This window comes from Leguminivora glycinivorella, chromosome 12 (assembly GCF_023078275.1).
Source record: "Leguminivora glycinivorella isolate SPB_JAAS2020 chromosome 12, LegGlyc_1.1, whole genome shotgun sequence".
In the NCBI taxonomy this organism is placed as follows: domain Eukaryota; kingdom Metazoa; phylum Arthropoda; class Insecta; order Lepidoptera; family Tortricidae; genus Leguminivora; species Leguminivora glycinivorella.
In genome coordinates, this window is record NC_062982.1 from 8,596,868 (window position 1) to 8,621,874 (window position 25,007).

The following is a 25,007-nucleotide window of genomic DNA, read 5'->3' on the forward strand; positions in this document are numbered from 1 at the left end:
AAACTTGTACACTCCCCTTTGCTGTGTTAAGTATAAGTACACAGCAAAAAGGAGTGCACAAGTTCAAAGGAGGGTTTGGGTTGCCAACGACTCAAAGGACAATAGACGGAACAAATTATTTCCTTAAGTCCTCCCGTCGTCAGCACCCCGCACCCTCGTTGAGCTCTGGGAGCCTTACTCACCGGCAGGAACACAACACTATGAGTAGGGTCTAGTGCTATTTGGCTGCGGTCTTCTGTAAGGCGGAGGTACTTCCCCAGTTGGGCTCTGCTCTAGATTCGAGCGAGACGATATCCGTGTGCCCTACCACAGAAAGCGGAATATCATTCGCTATGCCCTACCTCCTAGCGATAATATTATGACTTTTTAAGATTATGAAATGAAGACTGTATGCATAACTGACAGTTCAAACGTACACTGACAGATTTGTCAGTGTCAGCATACAAATCTTTTTTCAGATTATGATTTTTTCAGACTGTCTCTTTCAGACTCTGTTGCCGTTCTTAGTGCCCTTAGTGGATGCCAGGCTTAAGGCGGAATCGAACTGTGTCGAATCGAGTTCTCATATGCGATTCGACGCGTCGCTGATGGACGCTGTTTAATAAGAAATGCAGATGAGAGATCGCTCACGAAGCGACGCAACTTTTCATACAAATACGTAAGTTGCCGAGCAACTTCGACGACCGTGGGCGAGCTGCGCACCCTTAACAGATATGTTGTAAATAAAAATAAAAAAATTCAGCTCTGTAGGTGGCGCATTCATAGCACAGGCACTAGTTTTCATGTAAAACCAATTAAACTTGAACTCATTATTTTTATGACTTAGATACTACAGTGACAGCTTAAAAAACTACTTGCTAGAAATCTGCCTATTCTGCTGCACGTATTAATTAAGGCACACCACGCCACAGTGTGGAAAAAAAAGGTTTTTATGCAACCTTTTTTGTATGCAACCTGTCAGTTCAATCTGAAAATTCTGTCAGTATGAACTGACAGGTTGGATGCAAATCTTTTTTAAGATTATGAATTTCTCAGACTGTCTATGGCGTGCTTAAGACTAGGGAATGCAATAACCGACCAAATTTCATAACCGGTTACAATTTTTTATTATGTGAAGAATAAGATTAAAAAAAAAACACTCACGATATTTTGTACCCATAGGAACTTGAAAATATTATAGAGAATTTATTTGCATACCTCATTCATTCTGTACACCCATGGGCCCACATACATATGTACATACATGGACCCTGATACGGGTGTAGCAAAGTGTAAATGTGTCACTTATTAATATAAATATCTGGGTGACCGAGCTTCGCTCGGTTTTGTTTCGTATCATTGACATGTGTCGCCATCTAGTTCAAAAATTAATAGTACCTACATCGAGCGAAAGAATTCTCAGTCTTAACAACACAACTACTCCACACGAGATGGCGCGCGTTTCGCCACTAAAACTCAAATAGTGTATTTTTCTATTCATTTTAGCCTTGACCTGTGTCGCTATCTAGTGTTTGCAATAAATAGTACTTACATCGACCGAAAGAATTCTGTCTTAACAGTACAACTACTGCACATGAGATGGCGCGCGAAGAAAAACGCATGAAAACTCGAAAATTCGCGTTTTCCGGGACGTAAGGATAAGTTAGACCGATTTTTCACCCCCAAAAACCCCCACATAACAAATTTCAGCGAAATCGTTAGAGCGGTTTCCGAGATCGTCAGTATAAATAAATATACAAGAATTGCTCGTTTAAAAGTATAAGATTGTATTATATTATATTCCATGTACGGGCAGAAAGTTTCAATTTCTAACTAAATGTAATGTACTCGTATAGCCTTGCCATCGTTGCTCATACCAAGCGCCCCAGTCTTATAAGATGTGCTTGAATTTGATATAATTATTATTGTTGCACAGCTCAGCACATAATATGTGCAGTGCAGTGCATTCCAACTTTCATTATCATTTAATATGTTATCTTTTATTCGAGATACCATTAGTACAAACTCCGTGTTAAAAAAAATTAATAAATATGAAAAAATTTAAAGTAGGTCAAAACTATTTGTCAGTTATTTCTTAATTGCATTGCATGCATATTTTACGTAAATGAATACTTCTTTAAATATACTTACTAATAAATGAGACTAATTACTAGGAAATCAAATCAAAATAGGCAATTTCGTATTTAATACCACACAAATAAATGAAATAAATACCTCGTTCTCAAAGTATTGCTTTTATAAAATTTTGTAAGGATTGTAGCGAAAACAAAAAAGTAGTGGTAAAACATTTAAGTTGGTAACCCTGACGCCCCTTGTGACGCCACGAACATGCGCTGCGACGCTGCGAGTGCGCCACCAGTCCGCCATCTTTCTTACCTTTTTGATGGTTGTTGACTTGTAAATTTTGTAATTAGTTTTTGCCGACGTCCGTTTTTTAAGTAATTTTTGGTATTTTACAAATTGTGTTACTTTAGTGGACACGTGGAGACATGGACGCTGACTGTTGGAAGAATTCGTCAATTCAGACTGGCGCAAAGAGCTATCAGGGCGCGATGCCAGGAATTTCATTGCGAGACAGAATTCGAAATGAGGATATTCGCCAACGCAATAAAGTTACCGACATTGCAAAAAGGATTAACTCAAGTGGGAATGGACCGGCTATATTTTTCGCAGAGATGACGATCAATGGGGTCGCCTAGTATTGCTGTGGAGACCTAGCCTGGGTGGCCGAGGTGGCGGGAAACCACGAGCAGATGGTCGGATGACACATATAGAACGGAGTGGAAACCCACGGAATGCAGACCAGGATCATATAGTAAGTATTTTGTTTCTTAAGTTTTGTATGGATTCTTTGAATGAAATGAGTTCTATCGAGTTAACTGCACTTTGCGTTAGGCGTCCATGTGTTTTATTCTTAGCGCCAGGCAGGCAAGCATGGGATGGCCTAATGTTTTATCATTTATCGCACGACCATGCTTGCCTGCCAGTTCTGGTTATTTATTGATTTAGGTCGAGTTTGTTTGTTTGGTTTAGTTTTTAGTTATTTAAAAAATAAAATGCCCTAGGTATGCTGATCTAGGCCTAATCAAGCCAGCAGCAGTGGGACATGTTGCCCGCTCTAACGTTATCCTGTTAATTAGATTATATGAGATAGATTAGATAGAATAAATTTTATGGTATGAGGAGAAAACCATTCAAATCTAATTGAAACTAACTACTTCTACTTGTGTAAATATATTAATGATGCTGATTTATTCAACTAATTTTATATTTTCAGCTTTAGGTATGAGTTTGTTACTTTTGCTCATAATAACATGGAGTATGTCACGGCTGCTCCACGGGCTGCATTGAAGGGCAACAGGAGCGAAAATGTTAAAATGGAAAGGAGCTCCCCCTTTCAATTAGGGAATCTTAGGTAATATACTATTGTTTTTTATTTGCATACCATATAATTTTTACAATATGTACATATTTGGACCCTGAAAAGGGTATAGCAAAAATCTCTTACTAGTTTGTGTTATTAACTAGATTTATAGAATAAAAATTGAGGTTCCACTCTCAACTGTTTCCTCCTCTAAAACTTAATCAATCAGGATGAAATTTGAGGATTTGAATAATAATGAAATAATCTGTGTCATACCGTTTGGTTTTTTTGGCTAATTGTTGACCCATTTTGACTATCCTACGACAGTCCGACACATATATAAATGATAATAAATATTAATAATCTGTGTTGAAAAAACCAGGGAGGAAATAGTCGAGAGCTTTTGTATGGAGAATTGACCCCTGCTGTAGTAAATCGCCCGTTTCTGCTGAAGTAATTATGGATTGAATAACACTGACTCTCTTTTCTCTTTTTAGGATATGCTAAGGCAAACAGAAGGAGGCAAGGAACGGGACTGCATCAATTGCTGTCTGGAACCAATCTTGTGGGATGACTTCTGGACAGGGAAAAACAATTTCATCATCTACCCTAATACTGACGAATGTTCTAAAACGTAAGTACTTATGAACCTTTCATAAAGGGCAATGTCCATCTTTTATTACAAGCTTTTATTCAACTTGCCTTGTTAGTGTGTTAGTGTTAGTTTGGGTCAAAACGTAGAAGCTAAATTTGACCCACTTCCCGGTTTCCGATTGAGCTGAAATTTTGCATGCATATGTAAATCATGTGACAATGCAATATTATGGTATCATGGCGCTGATCTGATGATGGAGCAGAAAGGTGGTCATAGGAACTTTGTTATGAAACGTCGTATCCCCATTGAGTAAAAGGGGTTTTTAGAAACATCTCGGAGAGCAGTAGACAACTGTTGAAAGAAAGGTACAGTCGGCGATAAAAAAGCTTGTGCCAAAAATGATGTTTTTGCAAAAGACTTATTCATATGCGTTTAGTACAAATTGATTTAAAATCTATATAATATAAAGCTACAACCCGACTGACATTTTTCCAAAAATGGGCAGAAGGGGGATTTGAAGGTGGCAGTGTTTGGTGTGGTCGTATAGAGTTTGGTCCTGCGACCCCGGATAGATCAGACCGTCGGTCTACCGGTTCCGGGTAAAAAAATGTTGGACGGCCTGGCCAAACGGCTGGAGTTAGCCGGGAGTGTTCGACCAAATGTCATAGAGGACCCTGGGCAGTTTTTGACGCCGCCATTTTTTTTTCAAAATGGCCGACTTTTTTTTTTGACGATTTTTCAAATTTATCGTGGAGTGCTCAAATTTTGGTCGTAGAATCTCCAAGCGGCCTTGATTCGAATGAAATAAAAAAAAATTGAAAAGTGCTACAAATGTGGGAAAACTGGCCACTTTTATTTTGTATGGCAACTTTTAAACCGTAAGAGATAGCCGGGGTGTGCTCGACCAAATGTCATACAGGTATCCGAGTAGAAAAAAGTTGCATTAAAAAAAAATCAAAATGGCCGACTTTTTTTTTTGAAAATTTTCAAAATGGTCCTAGCGCGCTGAGATTAGGCACACGGGTGGACGGTCACGCTAAGATTAGTATTCAAAAAGAAAATTTTGAAAAATTCAAAATGGCGGCCTTTGAGGGCCAATTGAAATTTGAATGGAGGTTTTTCTTTTAATTACCATAGCTCCGTAACGGTACAAAGAAGTGAAAAGTGCTCAAACAAATGTTATACAGTCACCCGAGGTCCATCGAATGGCATTAAAAAAAAATCAAAATGGCCGACTTTTTTTTTGAAAAATTTCAAAATGGTCCGAGCGCGCTGAAATTTTGCACACGGGTAGACAGCCACCCCAAGATTAGTATACAAAAAGAAAATTTTGAAAAATTCAAAATGGCGCCCTTTGAAGGCCAATTGAAATTTGTATGGAGGTCCTTTTTTTAAATCCCCATAGCTCCGTAACGGTAGGGAAAAGGTTAATAGTGCTTGAACTAATGTTGTACAGTTATCTGAGGTCCATCGAATGGCATTTACAAAATTTCAAAATGGCCGACTTTGAAAATTTTTTTTTTTATTTTCGGTCCGAGCGCGTTCAAATTTGGCACGTGGTAAGAACGGGGGCCAAAAATAGAAATGAGAAAAAAAAATTTGGAAAAGTCAAAAACGGTGGCGAGAGGGGACAAAGTCAAATTTCCCTACCAGTTTGTATGGAGGTTTTTTTTTAAATCCCCATAGCTCCGTAACGGTAGGAAAAAGGTTAATAGTGCTTAAGCTAATGTTGTACAGTTATCTGAGGTCCATCGAATGGCATTTACAAAATTTCAAAATGGCCGACTTTGAATTTTTTTTTTTTATTTTCGGTCCGAGCGCGTTCAAATTTGGCACGTGGTAAGAGCGGGGGCCAAAAATAGAAATGAGAAAAAAAATTTTTGGAAAAGTCAAAAACGGCGGCGAGAGGGGACAAAGTCAAATTTCCCTACCAGCCTGAGGGAGCGTTCTACAGCCCGACGGTCATTGCTCCGGTCCAAGTTCCGAGCTGCGTACAGACAGTGCTCCCAAGCAAGAAAATATAAGTAAAAGTGTCTAAAAAGCGACGCGGCGGGCCGGAGGCCGCAGGCCGGAGGTCCAACTTCCCTACCAATCCTACAATCCCCACAGTAACTACGCGGAGGGCCGAAGGCCCGGAGCGTGTCTGACAGGCTCCCAAGTATGCGAAGGCCGCAGGCCGAGCTGCGGGCAGAGTGCTCCCAAGCACGCGAAGGCCGCAGGCCGAGCTGCGTGCAGACTGTGCTCCCAAGAAAACAATAACAAAAAGTATCTAAATAAGCGAAGCGGCGGGCCAAAGGCCCGACGCGGAGCTTCCAAACCCAGCGAAGGCCGATGGCCGAGCTCCGCGTAGGGCCGAAGGCCCGGAGCGTCCCTGATCGGCTCGCCGGCGGACCAGGAAGTTGGAGTTTAAACACGACCCAATAGTAAAAGTGTCTTAGAGAAGCGAAACGACGGGCCGGAGGCCGCAGGCCGCAGGCCCGTCGTGAGCTTCTCAAGACACTTTTACTATTGGGTCGTGTTTAAGCTCCAACTTCCCTACAACCCCCACAGAAACTACGCGGAGGGCCGAAGGCCCGGAGCGTGTCTGACAGGCTCCCAAGCACGCGAAGGCCGCAGGCCGAGCTGCGGGCAGAGTGCTCCCAAGCACGCGAAGGCCGCAGGCCGAGCTGCGTACAGACTGTGCTCCCAAGCAAAACAATAACAAAAAGTATCTTAACAAGCGAAGCGGCGGGCCGAAGGCCCGACGCGGAGCTTCGAAACCCAGCGAAGGCCGAAGGCCGAGCTCCGCGTAGGGCCGAAGGCCCGGAGCGTCCCTGATCGGCTCGCCGGCGGACCGGGAAGTTGGAGCTTAAACACGACCCAATAGTAAAAGTGTCTTAGAGAAGCGAAACGACGGGTCGTACTATTGGGTCGTGTTTAAGCTCCAACTTCCCTACAACCCCCACAGTAACTACGCGGAGGGCCGAAGGCCCGGAGCGTGTCTGACAGGCTCCCAAGCACGCGAAGGCCGCAGGCCGAGCTGCGGGCAGAGAGTGCTTCCAAGCAGACAAAGGCTAAAGCAAAAAAGCAAACAAGTAAAGCAAAAAACAAACAAGCTAAGCAAAGAAACAAAAAAGCAAAAAAGCAAAGCAAAAAAACAAACAAGCAAAGCAAAAAAAAAAACAAAAAAGCAACAAGAAAGACCGCGGGGCCCTCGGGCCCCGCGCACCTTTAAAAAACTAGTAATATATCTAAAGGTTTTCTAACATTTTATAAATTTTACAGGTGCTGTAAGGCAGACATTTCCAAATGTAACGGAGGAAAGTTTCGAGACATGTAATGGTTTCAACATGCTGCTGAGACCCAACTCAAGAGACGTCAGTTTGTACTGTTTAGTCCATTCTCTATTAGGCATGCTTGTATAGAGAGGTATATATATATATATATTGGAGTACAGACATGGTGTTTGGTATGAGTATTATATACATCCTTTTGAGTCAAATAGGACCGGTAGCCACTTTGAACTCCGTGTCCGAAAGGGTCAAAGTATGGAGCTCCCGGTACTCAGAAAAAAAATTCTGGCCTATTAGTTTTGAACTTTCGAGTCAAGTTTGGTGTCATTTTTAAACTGTTCGCTTCGTTTTTAAATTGAAGAAGATTAAAAATCACAGTAATATTATAAAGGCAAAAGTTTGTGAGCATACCGTGTTTGTTACTTCCTCACGCCACGCCCAAGTGCCTTAACAAATATTATTTATAAAATTAAGTATGGAGGAAGTACGATATACCCTAAGTTAACACGTCGCTTCTTCTTGATCGTGGGTAACACTCGGGGCGCAGTATAATGATTATTAAAAATCTTTATGCTGTCCCCTATGCTGCGATGGCGATCGTTGCAGTACTTTCAATATTTTTTACATCAAATATTAGAATCATCAAAGATTACTAATAAAATAGGCTTTTTAGAAATATTTTTTAAAAATCATGATTAGTATAAAAATACGGAAATATGAGGATTTGTTTGCATTTCGTGGCTACTAAAAATTCATTATTAATAAATATTGTGCTATATTTTGCTATGGAACCCTAAAAAAGTAGTTACATAAAAATGACACTAAAATTGACTCAAAGCTCAAACTAATCGGCCAGAATTTTTTTCTGAGCAGCAGGAGCTCCATACTTTGACCCCCTCTCCCCCTTCGGACACGGAGTTCAAAGTGGCTACCGGTCTTGTTTGACTCGGGAGGACGTGTATAATACCCATGTAGATGTAGATGTAGTGTAGGGACGCCTGGCCGGATACAGGCGGGCTGTCGATCGCTGGTGCGTTCATTCAGCCCAATTCCCTGGAGTTGGAGCTGCAGGTTACTGTCCCGGCTGCCCTCCCACACTTCTCTCCTCAAATTTTCTTGTTTTCCTGCAGAACATAATACCCATACTAAACGCCAATGCTCTACTCAAAAATTCACTTTTTCCCAATAGAGAACGGACTGTGTTAGACAGTGCATGTTGTTACACGGTAAATTTTTCTAGAAGACCAAATTTATAAGTTCCTTAGTTATTCTATTTTTAACTAAATAAGTTCTTGTACTATAAGCAGTAATCGGAATAGGCAGAGTAGATATATTTATTTTTAAACGAAATGACTTCCTTGCGATAGTATTTTTTCAGTACAGATGGTATTTTTTCGCACTAGTGCGAGAAGTGGTTCATTATACGCCAGGTCGAAACTTCGGAGGCTCATCTGTACTGAAAAACGTCGTACGATACACGTGCGAAAAGGAAATTCGTAACTCGTGTCGATTTAAAGATTTTTATCGCTACTCGTTTCGAACTTCCTTTTTACGCACTTGTATCGTAATGTACTATTTTGCCATATTGGAATCTTTCGCTTGCTCGAGTATCAATATTGGCACGTGCAGTTAAACAATAACTTTGCCCCCTTGTAAAACAATTAACTATTTTTTCAGTACAGATGGTGGTTTTTTTACGCACTAGTGCGAGAAGTGGTTCATTATATGCCAGGTCGAAACTTCGGACTCCGAAGTTTCGTTCGGAGGCTCATCTGTACTGAAAAACGTCGTAAGATACAAGTGCGAAAAGGAAATTCGTAACTCGTGTCGATTTAAAACACTCCCTTCGGTCGTGTTTTAATTTATCGCCATTCGTTTCGATCTTCCTTTTTTACGCACTTGTATCATAATATACTATTTTAACAGCCTATATTGTGTCCCACAGCTGGGCAAAGGCCTCCCCTAGCACACTCAACGAAGCCTACCTCATCGGAATTAATTCGTGTATAAGCGAATTTTGGTATAATTGTAGGGAATGGTGTCTAAATCCACATTCTCAAAGTACTCGGGGGTTTGGATGGAGATAACGGGTAGGGGGGGGTGGAAAAAGTCCCTTTTTTTAGTTTTTCGTGAATACTTCTTAAACTGTGCCACGTAGAAAAAAATGTTTCAAGACACAAGTAATCTTCAGAAAATTCTCTACAAAAAAAATATGTTCACTTTTTATCTGGGATCATGAAATATGGAGAGGAAAAGATGGACAGAGAAGATTTTTTTTTATAATGCAAGTGTGATGAAAAACATTGTGCGTAACTCGGGAAGTATGAATATTACTAACTCGACTCTTTAAATCGCTCCAGCAAGCCAACTTACTCTCGTTAGTACAATGAACTATTATTGTCCGTCTTTTCCCCTCCATACCACCATTACCACCCCGACCCAAGAGTACTTTGAGTATGTGAATTAAGACACCATTCTCTACAACTATGCCAAAATTCGCTTATACACGAATTATTTCCCCCGACAGGCAGTTAAAAGTTGGGCGTGCTACCCTGTTTTCCGCCACTCGTCATGGTTTTTAAATTTCTTTAATTAACTATTTATCTGTTAAAAAGTTAGTGGACAATAGTTTAACAACGTTTTTTTTAATATTTTATTTTCGAGTTAGGTCAGTTTGCAGTGTATTTTGACCTATTTAGAACTATATTAATTACGGTAGGTTCCCGGGACGTTAGTTACGCAAAAAAAATGTCGTAAGGAAGTCTACTTTTTATATGTTCTACCAAGTGTAGGTAAATGTACTCTGTCTATTCCGATCACTGACTATAAAGCTTATTAAAACTCCATCGAGACTAGACTTCAATCATTTTTAAGAATTAACTTAATTGCGATTATAATAGAGTTTATACTAATAATATTCACCAGGATAATGTGTCATATTTTTATCAAAATGTGCGTGTGTACTGACAAAAATCTTTTTCAGTACAGATGGTGTTTTTATACGCACTAGTGCGAGGTCGAAACTTCGGATGGCCATCTGTACTGAAAAACGTCGCACGATACACGTGCCAAAAGGAAATTCGTAGCTCGTGTCGATTTAAAATACTCCCTTCGGTCGTGTTTTAATTTATCGCCACTCGTTTCGTACTTCCTTTTTTACGCACTTGTATCGTAATGTACTATTCTGCGTGTGTTATTTTCTCACCCCCGTGAATTTCGGCAGACTTTTTTGTAAGCAAAGGAGGAGCAGCTTATAAGTAGTATAAAAAGCTATTCGCTAGGTGCATGACTGGTGCTGTTCTCAATTTGTGGGCTTTTCCATATTAAATTAAATTCTATGGTTTAAAGTTAGTTCCAATCCAACGGCCGCTGCTGGCATTGATGTTGGACAAGCCCATGATGACGTGTATTTATAACAATCAGCGCCACTCTGTCACGCACGTTGCCAATACTTATTAGGTTATTACGATTTAATAAGCTTGTAATCGTCACTTTTGTGATATAAGCATGTAACGATCAAAGTTTTCCTTCCCTTGTCACATCCCATAACAATTTAATTTTTATTATTATTCTCAGTATTTATTTTCTTTCTTAGGTTAGGTGTTTTACAATATGTATATAAAAATAAAATATAAAAACATTTACAAAACAATATACAATAAAAACATATAAACATATTATAAAAAACCTAACCTAGGGTGCCGCCAGCAGCGGGGCAGGGCCCAAGCTGCCGGTGGTTAGGGCCGCAGAGAGAGGAACCGTTAAACTATCCGTGCTGTGTCCAAGATCACCGCCTTCTGCATCCCCTTGATCCAGCCACCTAGCGAGAGTCTCTTAAGATGTTGGTCGAGACTCTTCGCTATGAGACCGTTCGCTGAAACGACTATCGGAACAATGATCGTTGATTCAACATCCCACATGGCGGTTATCTCGTGAGCCAAGTCTAGGTACTTACTGGACTTGTCCTTCTCGGCTTTCACGAGATTCTCATCAAGGGGGATATTGATGTCAACGAGCACTGCCCAGCGTTGCGGTCGATCTATTATCACAATGTCAGGCTTATTGGCTACTATAGTCCTGTCAGTGATAATAGATCGATCCCAATAGAGCGTGGCACGACCATTTTCGAGAACTGGCGCAGGTAAGTACTTGTAGTACGGTACTTCGCGGTTCACAAGGCCGTATTGAAGAGCAAGTTGCTGGTGAATAATCCTGGCTACGAGATTATGTTTGTGCAAGTACTCGCCGTTAGCAAGATGAGAACAACCGGAAATGATATGCCTGAGTGACTCTCCGGGACGGCGGCATGCCCGACAAATGTCGACCGTACCCTCCTTCAGGATATATTTCCGGTAGTTGTTCGTCATCATAACTTCGTTCGCAATTGCACAGGCAAAACCCTCGGTTTCTCCGAAGAGGTCCCCGAATCGTAACCAGTTCACCGATGCGAGCAGATTCGGGATCGGGTCCCGTGAGGGCCTTGTAGAATCGCCCGTGTAGCTGCTTGCTCTCCCATACCGCCTTGCGGTCCGCAGTACTTAGTACCACAGGTTTGCGCCAGTTCTCTTTCGCCAAGGAGAGCGGCGTGAGGTTTCCGTTTACTGCCACCACATCACGATACATCCCGCACTCGTTGTTAAGGAAGTAATCCCTGAGATTGTACACCTCACGGTTGTGGAGATCTTTGGCGTTTAGGAAGCCTCGACCTCCGCACTTCCGTGGGATGTACAATCTCATAACAGACGAGCGCGGGTGTAACATACGGTGTGTGATAAGCAGTGACCGGACCCTCCGATCCAGGGCGTCCAGCTCAGTCTGTGTCCACCTTAGTATGCCAAAAGAGTAAGTGAGTAGAGGCATTACTCAGGCGTTAAAGGCGCGCACTTTGTTGCCTCCTGACAAAAGACTGTTAAGGACTTTTGTGAGCTGACTGAAAAAGCGCTCCTTCACCGACTGTCTAATGCCAACATCCTCAATACCCAACGACTGTGACATACCAAGGTATTTATAGGTTTCTGATTCAGAGATAGATCTGAACGACATCGTCTCAGAAAGCTGTAAACTTTCTGAATTTACAACCTCTCCCTTTTTATTAGTATTATTAAGTACAGAGACTACATTTCTGTTTTTGGTTTATTTTTGAAGATTATTATAAATTTAAAGTGTACCCAGGTATTGGCTGTTGTATTTATATCTAAATGTTTTTCATGTAATGTAATGTAAATGTTTATCATGTATTTCAGTCTGAAAGTTTAAACATATTATTATGTATATTTCATGTGCTGTGGCTAGTGACGTGTATAAGAGCCCTTGTGGCCTACTTGCTGAATAAATGTTTGTATTTTGTATTTATGATTTAAAAAACATGTTTTCATGAAAACTTATGTGCGTATTAGTTAAGAGGAAACAGGAATAGTCATTTCTTCATACAAATATTCTCGACTGTATCTTTCATTGGTTTTTTTTAAGTTAGAGCTTGGTTTTTAGTGCATTCCACGAGAATATCCTTTACGAAATACGTATATAAGGCAGCTACTCCAATCAAGTCAGTGAAGCTCGAGAAAATACTCTTAAGTCATGAAAGATGGTCAGGCACAAAATCGCTTTCTTAGCGTTGTCAGAAGTATTAGAATAATTGTATTTTGCTAAGGACATTCTCGTGGAATGCCCCTTTTACCAATACTTCATATTGTGTCTGACTGTTTTGCTTCTTTTGATTTTATTTTGACACAGCTGCAAAGATAAGCGTGGTACCTATTCAAATCTGACATCGACTATCCAAAAAACTAAACAGTCCGACACAGACAATCATTATCATCCAGATTTTAACATTTGATTACGATTGGTTAGGTTTTGGAGAACAAAACCTTGATTTTTTCGATTTTTTAGGCACTAAATAATAGTAGTAGTATTCACGCACACTGTTTTAAAATGTGTTTGTGTGTATTATAATAGATATGTCATTGTCAATTCAAATATGTAACACCATTAGTATAAATAAGTATTATCACTGTACATTAGTATGGTGCTGGTTTTCTGGTCTGAAGGGTTAAAAGAAAAAAAATGAAATAAATTATGTTGGCTGTATATCCATGTTTTTGTTTTATAAACATCAATGATTTTTGTGTGTGGTATTTTTAAAGTTTGACTTTATTTGTTTCTAGTTATTAAGCTGCACACGAACAGCAGCGAGCCTGGGCGAGCCCGCCCGCCCGCCCAGGCTCGCTGCGGTCCGCACGCAGCTCGCAGAGCACCTTGCGTGCATTTGTATTTGCGACGTCCTTATCAACCACAAAAATTAATTTCCCTGCAATATCCCTATGAAATGTTGTGCGAACGATTCACGAGTTACTTACTCATGACGTGCAATTAGCAAGTTCTAGCAATATTATTTTTTGACTAAACTAGTAAGTTGCCAGTGATTTATTGACACAACATACCAAATGGTTATATACCAGAAACATTATGAGCGCTACTTTTAGGTACATTACAAGTGTAACTTGCAAGGAACTTCACTAGAGTTGTTAAAGCAATGTTACATTTGTAACTTATTAAAAGGTGCCAGTGAAAAAATTATATAACATACAATGTAGGTAAGCTGCAAAATTGCATGGCCAATTTGTCGATGAATTCATTCATAATTTCTCCATGCAATTGTTCAGCTCACTGAACTTACCTCTATCACAATGTATAAGCAATAAACTGTTTTAATATAACCACATTTATGACCAATTTTCAAACAAAGATATTTTAAAATAATATAGGTAGCTATGAAGCCTTGTAACAGCACTACCCGAACTAAACCAAATCATTTCATGTCGAATAAAAAAATAAAATAAAACCTGACATAGCACGAGGTGACGCACACCGATGACAACTGGGTGGCTAGCCGAATGGCACAATCGCTCACGAAACGCTCACGAAACGAAGCGCTAGTAGATATCTATCTCTATCGCGCTTGCGTATTGGCGCGACAGAGCCAGCGGCGTATCGCTTTCGTTTGGCGTCGGAGAAATGCCATTCGGCTACGGGGCCTGGTATTGCTTTATAGTGGCCAAGTTGGGCCAACGGCAAATTGCGGAAACCCTCGGCTGTCGGCCGCATGTGGTTTGAAAGGTTTATTAAGAGGATACGGTAGCGAGAATGCTAAAATGGAAAGGGGGCTCCCCTTTCAACTTGGGAATTTTAGTTAAATATACAAGTATTATTAACTAGATTTATCGAAAAAACATTGTCCATTAAGAACTACTCAGTCAAAAGATATTTCAAAAAAATCTTTAAAATCGAGGTTCCGCTCTCGACTCTTTCCTCCTTCAAAACTTTTTTTTTTTTGACCACAGACTAGCCAAAGGCAAAGACGTGGCCTACGATGGAGTGAGCTCGCCCAGAAGATGCCTGTTCACTTAATCAATCGGAACGAAATATGAGAATCTGAATAACAATGAAATAATCTACGGGACCGTTTAGCTTTTTTGGTTAATTGTTACCAATCTTGAGTATCACACCTTTTTTTGCGCCACAATGAAAAAGGCCGTTTTTGGAAATTTTTGATTGGCTCTAGAGTCTTTAAAAAGCAGAATATCAAAAAAATCAAAACGGTCCGACACAGATAAAAATAATAACAATCTGTGTTGAAAAAATCATTGCTCTATCTTCAACAAAAACCAGGGAGGAAATAGTCGAGAGCGTTTGTACGGAGAATTTACCCCTACCGTATCGTCTAAGGCTTTGTGTTCAGGAATATTTTCTTTTGATAATATACCTACGACGCTTACAAGCAATACCCGAACCAAACAAAATCATGTCATGTCGAATGAAATAAAATAAATCCTGATATAGTATGAGACAATTCGTATTACTTTGTAATACTTTGTATCACTATGCAGTATGCATATGTCAGCAATTCCCGATAAGTTTGTACATTTGGATTACGTCTCCGATTTGGATAAAAACTGGTAGGTAGGCTGATAGTCCATGATGCTGAGCAAGATCCACTAGGTTTCCCAAAATGTCCTATTAGGTTGATTGTATGAAACTTTCCTTTTTTGTTACCGAAAATGTATAGAAATCTGGTAACAAAAAAGGAAGGTTTCATACAAACTACATAGGACATTTTGGGAAACCTAATGGATCTTGCTCAGCATCACGGACTCAATCAGCGTACCAATTTTTATCAAAATCGGAGACGTGATCCAAATGTATAAACTTTTCGGGAATGTACATGTATGACCACTGTCAACGTTGGCACGTCGGGCCAATGCAACTACGGCAAGCTGCGGGAAACCTCGGCTGTCGGCCGCAGGTGGTTTGAGAAGTTTATTAAAATAAAGGCTTTGTGTACTGAAATATTTTCGTTTTGAGATATCACCAGAATTGATTTGTTCACGCGTTTAGAAAAATCGGACTGACAGGATTCGGGACACTTTTTAGGACAGATTTTTTATCGGGTACTCTAGTGATAGAAGTTGGAATTGTGGCGTAGGCGAGAGACTGGCAACCTGTCACTGCAATGTCACAGTTTCGTTTTCTTTCAACCCCTTATTTGCCAAGAGTGGCACTGAAGCCTTAGTTGTTTCATGTGCTCTGCCTACCCCTTTATGGGATACAGGCGTGATTGTATGTACAATATAATGTATTTAGAATTTGGTAATTTTGTAGTAGTGAATTGATAAATATTATTATTCTCTATGTCGTAAAAAGATTCCTCTGGGCTATGAAAATGTATAAATAATTATATTGAAACTTACGGGACTTTGTTTTATAATTTGTAGTGATAGTTGAGTGATAAAACCACGGTTGTCAATCTTAGTTCTAAGTTCTAACTGATTGTCAGACTATTTGGTTGTTGTGTTAGTTTTAGTTTTGGTTATCAACAGACGAGACGGTGCCTGCCAAAGGTTGACGACCGACAGCTGATTGAAATAGATTTAGTATCACTGACCTATCTCGATAATTATATTTACGGCTGTCAATGTGACGTTTGATTTCCACAACTTAGGTGTCATATGATACGCTAGGTACAGTCAATCACTTGGAATCCTAGGCCACACTACAACCATGTCAAAATGACAAGCAGCAAGAGAATTCTTACAATCTGATCTATAACGTCACTGTGACATAAATCTACAATGGCCTAGAGTTCCAACTGGTTGACTGTACTTATATGAAAGTATATTATACCTATACTCCCATTACGAATTGAACGGAATAAACGTAAACAAACTGCTGTCACTGTCAAAGTAACACGTGCAGCTCAAGTCAGGGGTTCTCAAAGTAAGGGCCGAGAGAAAATCAAATTACTTTTAACCTGTTATTAACGATCACTCTATTACATACTTAAAAATCGTGAAGCGATCGAACACAATGACTGTTATATTATGTTATAACCCCATGCAAGTCAATATAGAAATCGGTCCAAAATAGACGATTTCCTGTCATATCAGATACTCACAAAACCAATAATTTAATTTATAACCACCTTATTACCACCATCGCATTTGAAGAAGACGGTTTTAATTAGTAATTAAAAATCACTGCCACCTAGTCTCAAAAGTTGCTAAAAAATAATGTTTAGCGGCCCGCTACTTGGTCGAAGTTATGTTTTTTCTTCCATGCTCTCTATCGGATGAGATGATTGAGATGGCATTAAATATTCACTTGCATTCGTTCATATCATCGCTGAAACAGTCCATCTACCTTTTCTTCGATTTTCCTCGCCCACTTCGGTCGCTTTCCCCTTCCACATAAAGGTAAAGCTGATAAATATATTGATTGTATTATAATGCCTTTTTGTTATATTTTACCGGCATATTTTTGTCATAAAATACAAGTTGGTACCTACACTAACCAAACTATTATCTGCTTAAGATATATTATGCCTACGTTTACACAGACCTATATAGAAATACCAAATAGGTCAGCCTGTGTAAGCCCAGTTTGCCCTGACAGCGTAATCCGTCTTAGCATTAAACACGTGGGGCGAATATAACCGCTCTTGGCATATGCATTTTACCGTCGTATTTTCTAGTTTTTTTTTTTTTTTTGTTTGACGTGAACCTATTTCTTAACCTACGGGTGCGGTTTCGCTATACCAAACTAACCATCTATACAAAAACATAATAAGACAAGTATCTGGGTCTACTGAAACTAAAATAAAATACGCGAGGAGTATATAAAGGGCTAGGTTCCCACGAGGTAAGACGAAATCCCTATATTCCTCCATGGAATTCTACAAGTACTGTGTAATTTACAATAAATAATGGGGAATTTGCATGGAGAAGTCGTCCCCTTTCCCCTTAAAGTCCGCCTTAATAGGCAGGTTAACTGTCAACTAGGCTAAAGTGGACATCAAAAGCCTCAAAGTTTATACGGGCTCATAACTGTTACAACTGTTACAAGCACGTTACAAGTTACAAATACGACACTGTCGTAAAGTTATAGGCACCGGAAAGGCACTACGAAGTTAACGTCTTGCTCGCAGTTGCCAAGTACCAGTAAATTTGACGCCCGAAGGATTTCTGAGACAACTAGTTGCATAGTAACTTTTGTGTATCGGAGTCATGTGCGCGAAACTTTGTAAGAAGTTCCCATCACAATGTGACAAGCTACGAAGTTCATGTCTGATTTGGTAAGGGAGTTGTAGCAGGTCGCGCGTAACTCATTTGAGGAGCCAAACGAATAAACTGTTTCTGTCTAATTATAGAAAAGATTCCGCAAAATCATGAACTTTGAGTTTTTTACGGAAGTAAAATACATTTGACGTTCAAAACTTTTCCCCTCACTATAGGAAAAAAAAAAAATCTTTATTCAGACCAATTTCCATACAGGTGGTAAATCATCTTTTTAAGAACCTTTTTGTCAATTTTAAAGCAGTTAATTTGACGTTATTTGGTCAAATTACTTTACCCACTTAGTGGATAAATGCGTTTAGGTGGTATTAAAGGACAAAACACGTGTTTCCGAGCTAGTGAGGGGAGAATAAACTGTTTCTGTTTAATTACAGAAAAGATTCCGCAAAACTTTTGAGGTACGGAAGATGCTGACGTTCAAGACGATTACGAATTAAAATTTAATATTGTAATAAAAACTTGTGTAGTGTCCGGTATATTCAAGGAGTATGTTTTGTGTAATTGCACTGGACAAGGTTAATAAGTTACCCGATCCGATTATGCATGCACCAACGGAGTTTATGAATGCTTTTCCCGAAGCAAACAACGATGCATAAACTGTCGGTATAAAAAGAACAATTTTCAATTACGAAAATGATCCATATAAAAGTATGAAGGCAACAAGAGCTTTATTAAAGTAAACGTTTCCAACCCGGCTCCGAGCGCCGCCTGTCAGATTATGATGTAGCGAAATTTCCAATTTCGGGAGCGGAGGGTAGTTGCATTTCTGCAGAAATAAATTATGCACGGTGCATTTCATCGCGGCTCTTGACACGCCGCTGCACTTGATTTCCCGGGGGACTACCATCTATTAGTGGTATTTGCCGTGTTTTCTGATGCCAATCGAGGAGGCGGAATAATTGAATTGGTGCTACATTTTTATACGAATTTCTAATTGGTTCGGTCGTTTTGGAAAATGTAAATGCCGCAGTGCTTGACATTTTTACACGCTGTTATTGACTTAGCTTTACTGCGTTTTTTTCAAATGTGGTTTTGAACCACTTCCTAATATCAGCCAGACAATCATGGTCGTCCCTATCGCACTTACAAATAGTGCGATAGGAACGGCCTGATGTTTTATCATTTATCGCGCGACCATGATTGCCTGGCTGATTGAGATGAAATTTAGCATAATGCGTTGACAATACTAAATATCGGATGATGGAGTCGAAAGATAGCCAAAGGAACTCTTCGACAGATGAAGATTTGAGATTAACACGAGTTTCGGTTTTTCGTTAATAACTCGAAGAGTACCTACCTGATAAAATAAGCAACGCAAAGGCGAGAAAGGACAGTCAGTAATAAAAGTATGCCAGAAAACATTTTAATGATCATTTATTAAAGACATACCTCACAAAACAATATATCGACTATAATAATTAGTTAATCAAAAAGAATTTCCACTGGTGGTGGATGTCGCTTTGTCCTCTTCGGATACACAAAACCTCCCCTCATTATGTTACTAACATACGAGAGAGTACAAAAGAGTGCATGATTCCGGTGTATTGTGTTCGACTTATTCATCGCCAGTGAATCGATAACGCTATACGGTATCTTGGTGGGCCAGATTGTTAGCAGGCAGCGCATATTACTCGAAAAATACCTGCTATAGTGTTAGGGATGTAACCGAAATTAATCGGTTATAGCCGATTGTTTGACAACAGGCACAGATGGCAGATTTCCATTTGCTATTCTGGCATTCCTTTTTCGCTGCTTTCGTTTTCATAATATTCATCATAGGTACCCGCTTTCCGGTTTAGGCTGCTCTTGACTCGGCCTCTTTTCAGGCTTTCCCCGATTTTATTGGAGAAAGTCTGAAATGAAAACTTTCAATTCCGGTGGCAAAATTCAAACACAACATAAAGAACAAATACAGAATGAGTCTCCAAATATTGTAAATAATATCTATCCTCATCCGATTCTTTTTGAAGACTTCTGAGACTCATAATTTGAGGGCAGCTGGCGACTGGTCGTTATGGAGATCTTTGAGGAGAGAATACAATCTCTAACCAGTTTTTTTTTTTTAATTTCCAGGTTGTACCAAGTCCGCGTGGGCCTCCGCGTGTCTCCAAAGATCCCAGTCCACATCGAGGCGTCAGTCTCAAGCGGCAATGGGGCCGCGCGCACTGGTCGGCCCGCCGCCAACGCTAGCCTCATCGGCGGGCTGGCGGCGTCACGGGCCTTCAGATAATGTACAGGAACGAGGAGGTCACACTGCGAGACATCGTGCATTTTAGAGCGCATTTGCTTGGTGAGTTTTTCTTTTTCCTCTTTAAGCTTTAAATGCGCCATTTTTACTCTGCTACCAGCGCTAGTTCCATCGGCAGGCTGGCTGCTTGTCGAGGTTTGCTTTGTCAATTCGTCTCATTCCCCTTTCCAAGTTTCACTAAGTCGTAATGGCACTATACTGTCCCATATTTCTTAACGACGGAGTAGCATCTTCATGTGTCTTCCAAATAATGCATAGAAACGATTCTCGTGAAAAGCGCCCTACGAGCACCTAATCCAGTGTCCAAATTGCAAAAAAGACGCTCATTCGGAGCTCAAACGTATGAGAACTGCTTCATTTCAAAGTAATCAAAGCGTGTATATGCTTGACGACGACGCTACTCTTCATGCGCCCTTGTAAGCGTCGTTTTCCGTTCGTGTTCATTTACTATAGCAGAAACTTTTTTGTTACAGTTGACAGCCGCAACCTAAAAGATTCCTTAGAACGCGCAGAATGGAGCCTCGGCGTAGAGCTCTGGTGCAGCGAGGGCGCCCAGTCCAGCACCCTAGCCCCCGTCTCCTGCCGAGTGCTGAAGCTGCACTTCCAACCCGCGCAGGGCCTGCATTACCACCTGCCTGTGCTGTTCGACTACTTCCATCTCTCAGCTGTTTCCATCACCATCCATACCAGCTTAGTTGCGTTACATCAGCCTTACATCAAGTGAGTAACGGAAACTGCGCGGAACTTTGAATAACACTTAGGTATTGACTAGGGGTGGGATACCTGTCTCTATTGGCATATCTATTTGCGAGAAATGGGGAAACAAGACGTTAATCTTTTACCTTTTTGCATGTCTGCCCGTGAAGGAAAAGCATCATGCATTATGTTCAAAGCTGGTAAGACATTTTGACTATGTTTTAAATTCAATCATATTTGGTGTTTCACTTTATAAACTAACAGTTTAAGTATACAATACATATTATGAAGTAATGAACAATGTATTCTATTGTGTTGTAAGAAGTTTTTTTTACTTGCTGATTAGATTTTCGATCACTGACGAAATAAAAAAGCCAATTATAATAAATAATCATTTGTAAAAAGTAACTTATTTACCACAATGGTTTCGTACAAAGCATACGGTCGGGTATGCTTGCCTCCATTGGTATCCTTGCCTTCAAGATCCAATTCAGAAACTCAGCGACATGAATCATGAATCGAAAGGTTCTCATTACCTAAATTATTGTGGTCACAGTACTTAAAGTGTTTTATGCAAGCATTTTTATTAATGTAATATATTTTCTTTTCAGTACTCCTCGCTCAAGCAAACAATGGGGTAAGCTAATGAAGAACGCCGGTTCAAACTTCACAGCGTCAGGGAGCCTAGAGAACATGCTATTTGGCTCCAGTGCCAAATGCGCCGGCGGGAATTCCAGCAAGATTGCACACGCCAGGTAAATATACTCGTAATGAGTGTTTACTGTGAAAAAATGCAGTTCCTTGGTATTTTTGTGTCAAACTGCATTTAGCACCAGAGTGTGAAATGAGGCTACTCTCCCACGCAGTGCACTGACTTTTTTACTTTGAGTTTAAGTCTTTTGCCAGGTAAATTTTACTGAATTTTCACTGGAATTTTTACCGAAAGCAAATGTAGATACCGACGTATGCCACAAATTCTGGACCGCTTATTTTTGAGTTTTTGAGTCTTCTAATAACCTTATATTTTTTGAACAGATAGAACGAATTTGTGAATGGAGTAACAGTTACGGACTGAATGTTAATCCTAGTAAAACTCAAGCCATCGTTATTGGGAGCTCTAAGCTGATATCGCGACTGGACCTTGGTACTTTGCCACCACTAATCTTCAACGGAGTTTTAATTCCTTTCTCTGGTCACGTGAAAAATCTAGGCATTATTATGGACAGTACATTTTCCTGGGTACCCCAGCTTAGTGAAATTAGCAGGAAGGTGTTTGGATCAGTGGCTTCCCTGAGGAGACTTCGCAACTTTCTTCCTATCCCCACAAAAATTGCGCTTACTCAGGCGTTGCTCCTTCCAATCTTGGATTACGCTGATGTTTCCTATCTTGATCTATCCGAAGAGCAACTCAATAAGCTGGATCGTATTCAGAACGTCTGTATACGTTTCATTTTTGGTTTGCGCAAATTCGATCATGTGTCTAGCTTTCGATCGCAGCTGAAGTGGCTCCCCGTTCGTCGCAGACGTAACCTTCATATAGTTTCTCTCCTTTATAATATACTGTTTAACCCTTCAACTACTCGCTATCTCAAAGACCGCTTTAGTTTTGTTCAATCTATCAGATCTTCCCGAAATTATCTTCTTAAAGTCCCGTCATCTTCTTCTAAATTCTTCAACGATTCCTTTACTTTCCAGGCAGTTCGGTTGTGGAACTCATTACCTATTGACATAAGGCATGCTAAGTCTCTTCACATTTTTAAAAGTCAAGTAAAAGAGCATTATTTATCTATTCCATAATACAATATTTATTGATGGTCCTGTTTCATTTTCCTTTATCGCTATTGGCCGCATTGTTTTTGATCTATGTACATTCGTAGCTGTGTTGTTATAGTATTTATATATGTACGGTATATTTAGGTTTATTTTAATTCCTATTTATGTATGTTTATTAGTATTAAGATTATTTGACGTTTTCTATCACTCACTGCATCACCTACTCAAATCAGTTGTTTTTTGTGTCTTGTCTCCACTACCCAAAGGTTGTCTGGAAGAGATCGCTCTTTAGCGATAAGACCGCCTGTTGTCTACCATAGTTAATTAAAGTTATGTGATGTAATCTTGTTATATTGGTGAACAATAAAGAATATTTGTATTGTATTGTATTGTATGTAACTGCTGGATAAAGACCTCTTCCCTTGAATTCACAATCTTCAGTTGACTGCTTCCCGCGGAATACTTCCAGGCCATTTCGTCATTTCCGTCTAAGCCTGATCCACCCACACCCCTCTATCAGCATCCACTTGGTAGCTAATAGCTACGCTAAACTCCGGATAGGTACCCGGATGCATGCGGTAGCCGCGTTCGACCTACTTCCATTCGGAGTATCAGCAACGTGGGAAACACTTTGATTAATGGCTGACCTCTATGAGTACGGCCAGCTACATAAATATGTACACGTATTCAACTATGAACCTTCTTCCCCAGTTATAGTTTCGATGTGTGTAGATATTTATAGACGTGACTCTACACAAATTTCGGACTTGGTTAGTCTTTAGGAGGCTGAAACCAATATGTACTTACTTATCAGTATTAGATGGATCTTATTCAAATATATAGTATAGACGTAGTCAAAAACTAATCAGTCACTTTTTGTCCAGACAAGTACATGCGGAAGTATGCGGCATTCTGCTGGGTTCCTTGGAAGGGCTCCAAAACGCACTGTCCATTTGCGGCTCCACTGGCGCGCTGCTGACTCCCGAGGAGTCATCGTCCAACTCCATCGTCGGCGAAGTAGCTCAGCGGATTAAAGACCTCAGCGATATTGGCAAGGTAATTGAAGCTGTGGCATTCAGTCTTTTGTTCTGCACTATTGTTTTTGATTTTTTAGATTAGTGGCATTGCATGTTGATTTTAATAATTTTAACGAATTTTATCCATTATTAAAATTACAAACGGGGTTCAGGTTAACACATTAGGTTTAACAAACTCGCACAAGATGTTGATGTTTACTTTAACCAGTCTTCTCCGAGACCACGGGTCAACGCCGTCCTCGAAAGGTAATTTACCTCCAAATAAAGATTAAGTCCCATTTGTGATTTTAATCAGTTGCACTTTGTATGAAATTTTGTTACTCTTCCTTTCAGAAGTCAGAAGCGGGTGAAGAAGAGGAATGGGCGATGGGTGCAGCGCATGACATCGCGCGACTTTGCGCAGAAGTGACATTGCGCTGGCGCGCGTTCTTGCATCACACCTCCGACCGGCCCCACGTGCATCATGCGCTCGCTGCGCGCCACCACGCTTTACGGTAAGCGGCATACCTCATTAGGGAGCTAGTTCTCAAAAACGCTTCCAAAATGTAGGGGTTTTGATATTGGCTAGGTACCCAGATCTCAGCAATATCTTATACGCTGCTGTGCTATAGACTCAATCTGTACAAATAGACCATGAAAATGCAAAACTACCCTAGGAACATTTTGTTACAACCATTTGCTGTCAAACAAGCGCCCAACTAATCAAATCCCCCAATTTCAGAATCAAACGCTTCTCGGAGTGCTTCTTCGTGCTGGACAACCCGCGGCACTCGCTAGCTGGCTGCTACGACAGCAACTACCAATCGTACCAGAGCGTGGGTGAAGCGGCACGAAGGAGCCGCTATCTAGCATTGCTGCCGCCCCTCCCTGTGCACTGTATCGCGTTGGATGGAGACCCGCATATCATGCCCATCATTTTTGAAGACCGGTAAGTTACAGAACCTTTGAAATGCGAAGGTCCTTTATTCGATCTAAGGTCCAAATCAAACTGTGATTAAACTCGGTGGGTATTATGATCGACGTAGATGTGTGACATTGATAATGATAATGAAATTAATGAATCAATCGGATACCTAATGCATATAATGCAAAATATTTACTTAACTTAGATGACCAGCCTACTTAGAAAATTGGTTTTGATAATTTCGGGAATAAATAAAAAAATATAATTTTAATTGCAGATACCAGGACACCGCAGAGTTTGCAAGGAGACGTTCATTTTTGAATTCGAATGCGAGTAAATCTGGAAGTGGTAAGTTTATTTTCTATGGATATCGAGATAAAACTACTATGACTATGCTATATTTATGAACTCATAGTATTTAGCATTGAATAGGATATAAGTATTAAGTAGATTTTTCAGAACACCGATATAAAAATTGCATGTTTTTCTC

General features: G+C 40.2%; 1 protein-coding gene and 1 long non-coding RNA gene across 2 annotated transcripts in view; both read left to right on the forward strand.

Annotated features, from left to right (window-relative positions):
• Nucleotides 1-25,007, forward strand: part of LOC125231650 — a 48,524-nt gene that overhangs the window by 17,115 nt on the left and 6,402 nt on the right. The window contains 9 exon segments of the mRNA XM_048137144.1: nt 19,933-20,075; nt 20,078-20,149; nt 20,581-20,827; nt 20,974-21,003; nt 21,415-21,558; nt 23,461-23,632; nt 23,947-24,107; nt 24,335-24,541; nt 24,795-24,865. Coding sequence (XP_047993101.1) covers nt 19,933-20,075; nt 20,078-20,149; nt 20,581-20,827; nt 20,974-21,003; nt 21,415-21,558; nt 23,461-23,632; nt 23,947-24,107; nt 24,335-24,541; nt 24,795-24,865 — 1,247 coding nt within the window.
• Nucleotides 2,346-7,844, forward strand: LOC125231652. The gene is made up of 4 exons (XR_007177652.1): nt 2,346-2,815; nt 3,278-3,415; nt 3,862-3,998; nt 7,224-7,844. It is a non-coding gene; the product is annotated as an uncharacterized LOC125231652 (long non-coding RNA).